A 7,384-nucleotide genomic window follows, 5' to 3' on the forward strand; every position below is an offset into this window, starting at 1 on the left:
CCTAAAAATTAGGGTTTTGGCATCTGCTCACGTATGCAGCGCGTACGTGTGCGCGTCCCCCGCATCCTAGGCGCCTCTACGCCCCGCGTACACTGAGGCTACGCCCAACGTACGTCTTATGGGCAGCCCAAGTTCTCGGCCCACTTGCTTAAGGTTCATTCCAAAAATCTACTTGTCTCATTATTACTCCAATTAACTAATATTAATTACTTAAATTAAATAATACCTCGAGAGACGGATGTTACATTACAGCCGGCCCGCACCAAGTATCTTGGCCTACAACATATAGCACGACCACCTCAACCTATCCCACCACCATATGGCTATCCCACGTAAGATGTCGTGAGAAAAACCTAATGGAATCATTCATAAGTACTAAATGAGTACAAAAACAAAAATGACTTATTTTGCAACAAAAAAAATATTAAGGACTAAATGTGTACAAAAATATTAAGGACTAAATGTGTCCAAAGTGAGAAATATATTACCCTATTAAGTCATTTTTACCGCCTAACCTAGAGTAGCCGGTCATAAGGACTAAATGTGTACAGTTTAACAAGTTGAAGGGGTAAGTGTGGACGAAAATAAAAGTCAGTGACTAAATATGTACAAATCAAAAAATACATTACTTTTTTAAGTCATTATCCCAAAATTAAAAGTCATAAATTGTATGAGCGGACGTCGTGGAAATGTAAAGCGTCAAATTTTAGCAGTGAATTAATAGTGAATTTTTTACATGATCCAAGCTTTTCAGAAGATTGATATATTTTACCGGAGTTTCACCCATCTTTACCCAAATATAATAAAATGATCGTGGCAATTAAAATAAGGATATTCGATCGACGATGTTGAGTTTCATTTTGTGGGGTTTTGTTTCCTTATAAATCAATGTCAAATTAACTAAAAGCATATCTATCTCACTAAGCAGCGAATATTTTCATTTTAAATTTCTATATCTGCCAACTAAGAACGCAAAATTATAGTAGGGATTTTGTATATCACAACTATATATATGCTAGTATATGTCAATACAATTAATTAGGAAATTGTAAGATCTTGGTTTTTATTTTTAAATTAAAATCTTGTGATCTACAAGATGACGTGCTGGTACGAATCGTCTATAAAACATTAATAGGGTTAATTTGCTGTTTTTTTGTGGTTGGTACCCAGAGATGGAGAAACGGTTGAGAAGCGGCCCAGGATTAGAAGATATTCCGGAATTGTTCCACTGCATACAAATGCGATTGTCGATAAAAGAAGCCGCCCGCACCAGCGTCTTGTCCAAGTCATGGCTACATGCTTGGTCCACCATCCCTACCCTCAGGTTTCGTGAAGCCTATATGTCTGTAGTTAGCAAAGAACTAGAAAGAGAGATGTTTATGTTAGTCGACCGCACTCTCGTAAGGTATCTCCGTGACGACATACCAGTCAAAAGTATTGACGTTATTATCGACATTGAGAACCAGGAGTCCGCCTCTTTTGCTGAAAATTGGATCCGGCCAATGGCAATCAAAAGTTGTCTTCAAGAGCTTTCCCTGGGAATCCGGCGTAGTAGCGCCTCCCTTACGTTGCCAGATGAGATACTCTCGGGTAAAAACCTAATTAAGATGAGTGTTTCCAGTTCAATGATTGATTCTGTTTGGATGACTAGTCATCCTGTGATCAACTGTTTGTCGCTTCGAGAACTGGACTTGCAATATGTGCACATAAGTGAACAGGTACTTAATGACATACTGTCTACTTGTAGCTTGCTTGTCAAGATACAGCTTTTCTCTTGCACGGGCTTCAAGACTATCAAGGTTAAAAACCTTCATTGTCTTAGAGAATTAAGAATAGTTTCCGAATATGTATTAGCAATGAATACTGTTTTGGAAATCAGTGATGTCCCAAATATTCGCTCGTTTACGTTTATAGCTAAGCCTCTTCCTTTCGACCTGGATTCACTAGTAAGCGTTACAAAATTATCGTTAGGTCATATGATCGTGGACGATGCTTTTGTGAACATTATCCAATCGAAATTTCCTTTTCTCGAGAGTTTGACACTTGATCTGGAATTTTGGAAGTTGGAATGCTTCAATTTTACTTGTGTTACAATTAAGCAATTATCCATAGAGCTAGACCAATTCATTAAGCCAGTCAACATAAAGGTTTATGCACCAAATTTAATTTTTTTTCATTTCGGTGGCTTTACAATGCCTAGTCTCTTGTTTCAAGCCACCATTCTCGAGGAAATGGATCTTAATCTGTTCCTGATGCGTCCCCTTATAATTGATGAATCTTTCTTTCTTAAGATGAGGGAAGCATTGACTTTCTCAAGAAAGTGCAACATTCAAATACAGATCACAAAGTTTGATGACATAATACCATCGGACATCAACCTCGATGATCTAACAAGAAGGGTCCCATTTCCGGCTATCAACGTGCCACAACTGACATTTAGAACTTTTAGAGAAGACAAAGGCTTGGGGGAGCGCTTGCCATTTTTTGATGCATTATTTACGATTTGTCATCCAAAGCAGGTAGTCGCAGTTGGAGACTCAAATTCTAAGCACAACTACTTTAGCCAGTTAATGGTAAGGGAGGTGGTGGAGAAGAAGACCAGAAAGGGGTATTGTCGTGATTACCTGCAACTTGTTGAAATAAGACGTCATGGTGATGAAAAATGGGAAACCCTAACAAATTCTTGGAGAAGCTTTCCAGAGGGAATGGCTCATGTGCCTTCTTTAGAGTTCAAACTTAATTGGCGTTAGTCGTTAGGTTAGGTATTTTACTATTTCTTGTTTAAAATTTCCTTCTATCAATATGTTTCCAAAATATATACAAATTAATATAATTATGAATCTTAATATATAGCCATGCATGCACACAGGTTGATACCATTGTTTTTTTTTAACCTATAAAATGTATCAAAAACCATATATATATATATATATATATATATATATATATATATATATATATATATATATATATATATATATATATATATATAGACAGAGAGAGAGAAAAAGTTAGGTTCATATGTGGATCAATAACTATTGTGTGGTTGTAGGGACCAATCAAATTTTAAAAAAAGAATAAATAATTAAATAATCTAATAAGGGCGGATAAGTAATATTACATATAAATTTAATAATAACCAAAACTAAATTCCTTAAATCATGGATGAATCCCTTTAAATCATCATGCCTGCCATCGATAACCCTAAGTCGACTTCATCAACACCATGCCACCGTCCTCTACATCACCATCGATCAGATGATGAGTAGTACGATCGTGAAGAGGGAGAGGATCAATAGTAGAAGAAAAGAAGCGCAGAAGAGGATGAAAGGTTCATTGGTTGCACACTTATTTGTTTAGCTAGGTCAAATCTCCTTCAATCTGTCGCTTCCTCAGAATAATAACAATCCTTCCCTGTTTCAAAATTCTTGATAAGGAGGTTCACGGTCCATCGAAATATGAGTCGTCTACAAGTGTTAACAAGACCTGAAAGAAACCCTCTACATTATTCACCGCCTCAAAGAAACCCTCTCTTCCACCCCCACCCCCTTGTCTGCTCGAGCTCGGCCACAGTCCAGAATCGAGGACTTGGAACGAGCCTTAGATCGAGACGCTCCCACTAGCTGCTTGCCAGAATCTCCTCATCCTGGCATCTGATCACCGGTATCTCATCCCTATTTCCCATGAAGTCGACCTCCTTCTCCGGCGGTGACCAAGTAAGTTTTTATAGTTGTTTTTGTAAATCTAGTCATCGGAACTTTCCTGATTACTTTAAACTTTGTAATTTGAAACTTGAATTGGTGAGTGTTTCTTGATTGTTCATTTCACTTCTTTTTGTTTCCGTTGGTGTTAATTGTTGATTACTTACCTAGTGCCTAGATTTGAAAGCAGATAGCAGATACAAACATCGGATTTGGCATGCATGTTATCTTCTCTATTACTGTATATATGATTGAGAATACTAGTTGGAAATTTTACTGGTAATTTGATAGCCATAAGAACTTATCATGGCTGCACTCTACAGATTGGAAATCCTCGGCACCACTTGTTGAAATAAATACGATCTGTTTAATTGTTTTGCTACTTTTCTTCACAGTTTGACATTATAAAACCAAGAATTCGTGTCGGATAGTTTTCAGCTAACATTCGTATGATTTACAAGGCATAATCTCTTTTAATTTTGTTCATGGAGGTGGGGATCTTTTCTCTATGCAAGCACAGTTTATTGGAGACTTGCAATATGACACCAATTTTGTGAAAAATTTATGCTAACTTTTGTCATCTAATCCTTACATAGACAACCATCTACATAAAGAATTCAATACAAATAAAAACCCTCTCTTCCATGTTTGTATGTGTTTAATAGGTCTTTGATGGACATAACCAAAGAACAAATTATAAACAGTAATATCAATATGTGTGTAGAATACTCATAAACTCATTCTATTAGAATATTTAAATGATCATTCGGTTAGAAATAACATCATTCTGTTAAAATATACAACCATTCATTCTATTAGAATCTTATAGCAATATAATGTGGTATGCATTCTATTTTGGAAGATTAGACTATAATTTTTGAATTTGGTTTAAAGATTTGCATATGTGTTGGTAGTAATTTAAAATGTTGATTATAGTTAATGTTGGCATTCTTCATATTTGTTTGACAGTCTCGTAAAACCAATAATGATTGAAGAATCCAAGATTGATTCCAAAATACCAAATATTTCGAAAATCAAGAAGTGAATAATGATTCCATACATCTCAATAGCCGGAAATTCAAGAAGTCAAGAACAAAGGCATTTTTATCCTGTCAATGAAATTGACAGATATACAAAAGAAGATGATGGATTCTGCTAGTTTTACCACCTACAACTTCATGAAAAATCCAGATGAAGAAGCCCTAGAATTTGATTTTATTGCTGTCATTCTCACAGAACGAGTTTTTGTATCTCTTTCTTCAAGAATGCAAAATTAAATATTGTTATTGGTTTTCAGATTTTTCTGTTTTTTGATATAGACTACTTCATAGAATGTAATTATTTAATATGTTATTAGTATAGAAAATGTTTTTGTGTATTACATTCTGCTTAGAATGGAAATTTTGTAAAAAGAAAAAGTTGATTTCTTATTCTTAAATATATTCTGTCAGAATGACACCATAGTTACAAACATATTTTTCAGATTTTCGAATTAAAAGAATGATTATCCTTCAAAATCATATTTTTTTTAAATAAGAAAAAGTATCCATAAAATCCGGAATTTACCTTTTTTAAATCTAGCTAAATTGACTAAAATACCCTTTCATTGATTTTTATGTTATTATATGGTACATGTTATTCCACTGTAATACTATAGACCCTAGATCATAACCATTCTTGATTCTTTATCTGTTGGTTTAGAATTGTCCTTACGACCACACAATAGTTATCATCCACATTATAACCTAACCCTATATATATATATATATATATATATATATATATATATATATATATATATATATATATATATATATATATATATATATATAGGTAAAGGTTCAAATGAGAACTGCTAAAAGTTAAGAACCCTAACAACCACTAATTTTAACTAATCAGATTTGGTTCTTATTTCTCACCAACACAAAACATAAAGTTCTACGGCCACTTTCTTTCTTCTGTACTTCTCACCTTGGATACCAGGCCACCACCGTCAGCCACCATCGGCCACCGTCGGTTATCAGCCCAACCACCACCTCCTGCTTCCCCGTCGATGTCTTTTCCCTCTCCCTTCAATATTTATGGTTGTTCAGCTCTAGTTATTTCTCTCTGATCTGTATGAAAACCACCAGATCTGTTCAGATCTGGTCAACTATCACCACCACAAACCTCTGATGAGTTTCCGCCGATGGCACATGACGAAACAATTCCGGACCTTATGTAAACTTGATATGTTTCAGGTTATATTTGCATCGTCCTCCTCCGCTCCTTACTGTCTTCATCTTCATCTGACGAGCATCATCGACCACAACAACTTTATTGACGACGAGGCTTTTAGATCTGAAGTGTTTAGATCCAGATCTATGTTCTCTTGTGATAGATCTACGATCTCTGATGTCAGATCTATGATTTTCGCCTCTAGATCTACTATTTACGCCTTCAGATCTACAAGTTTCTGTGACATTGAGTGACCAGATCGAAAATCTCTGTCAATCTCCACCGTCGTTGTTGCCTTGTTGCTTCAGTGAAACACTACTAACTCGTCTCCATCTCTTTCTCTCTGATCTTCAGTGAAACACTAACATATCTATGCATCAGGTATGTTGATTTTTGTATTTTATTATTATTATTATTATTATTATTATTATTATTATTATTATTATTATTTGCTTTTGTTAAGCTGTGAATTTAAGGTTTTAATATCTCATTTTTAGTATATTTATCTTAATATTAGTTTTAACTACTATTAAGTTGTGAATCTAAGTTTGCTTTTTATTTGTTATAATATTTTAATAAAAATTTTACTCACATTTTATGCTTTAGTGTTACGTTGTGAATTGAACTTACAATGTGTGTTATTATGTTAGTGTTTTTTAAAAAAATTTGTATTTAGTTTTTTTTTAATTGTGAATTGTGATGTTTTAATGTTCCAGTTCCTGTTTTGTTTTATTAAGGTTAGTTTTGACTATTTTTAATAAGAAAATATAACTTTTAAGCTGTAAATGCATAATTTTATAAGTTTTAAGTTGTCAATCCATATTTCTTTTCTTATTTGTTACACTATTTTAATAGAATTATTGTTCATAATTTAGGTTTTTTGGTTGTTATGTTGTTAATTATATTTAGAATATGTTATTATATAGATGTTTTCTCAAATAATGTGAATTTAGTTTTTTTTTATTTTTTTTAAGTTGTGATTTATGAATTTTAAATGTTTCACAAATTCTTTAGTTATATTAATGTTAGTTTTAACTACTATTAATAAGAAAATATAAGTTTTATATTGTAAATACATGACTTTTTATTAATTTTAATATGGGAATACATGCTTTTTTATAAGTTTTAAGCTGGTTTTTAAATCTATAAGAATATATTTTTATAAAGCATACAAGGTGTTTGATTAAACTATGAATAAGAGTAATGAAATGTTTTATTAAATTGTGAATTTTTATGGTGCACACAAGGTGTTTGATGAAAATGTTTCGACAAATCATGTGAATACTATGAATGAGAGTCCTAAAATGTTTTATTAAACTGTGAATGAAATTATTGAAATGTAAGTTTTAAGTGTAGAATATGGATTTTAAATGTACATTTTTTTTTGCATTAAACTGTGAATTGACTATATTAAGTTGTGTATCTATTAAACTATGAATTAAATTTATTAAGTTGTGAATTGAATG

The 7,384-nt window shown here is 33.1% G+C and overlaps 1 protein-coding gene across 1 annotated transcript; it reads left to right on the forward strand.

Moving 5' to 3' along the window:
- Positions 1-1,172: 1,172 nt before the first annotated feature.
- LOC145105317 (uncharacterized) lies at positions 1,173-2,750 on the forward strand. The gene has a single exon (XM_079042441.1). The coding sequence runs from the start codon at positions 1,173-1,175 to the stop codon at positions 2,748-2,750; it is 1,578 nt and encodes a 525-aa protein (XP_078898567.1).
- The last annotated feature ends 4,634 nt before the right edge of the window (positions 2,751-7,384 follow it).

The sequence above is a fragment of the Lactuca virosa genome, chromosome 4 (assembly GCF_052849685.1).
Source record: "Lactuca virosa cultivar CGN04683 chromosome 4, Lactuca_virosa_CGN04683_v6, whole genome shotgun sequence".
NCBI classification, from domain to species: Eukaryota; Viridiplantae; Streptophyta; class Magnoliopsida; order Asterales; family Asteraceae; genus Lactuca; species Lactuca virosa.

Coding starts and splice junctions, on each gene's coding strand:
- LOC145105317 (XM_079042441.1), top strand. CDS start 1,173: ATGGAGAAACGGTTGAGAAGCGGCCCAGGATTAGAAGATATTCCGGAA.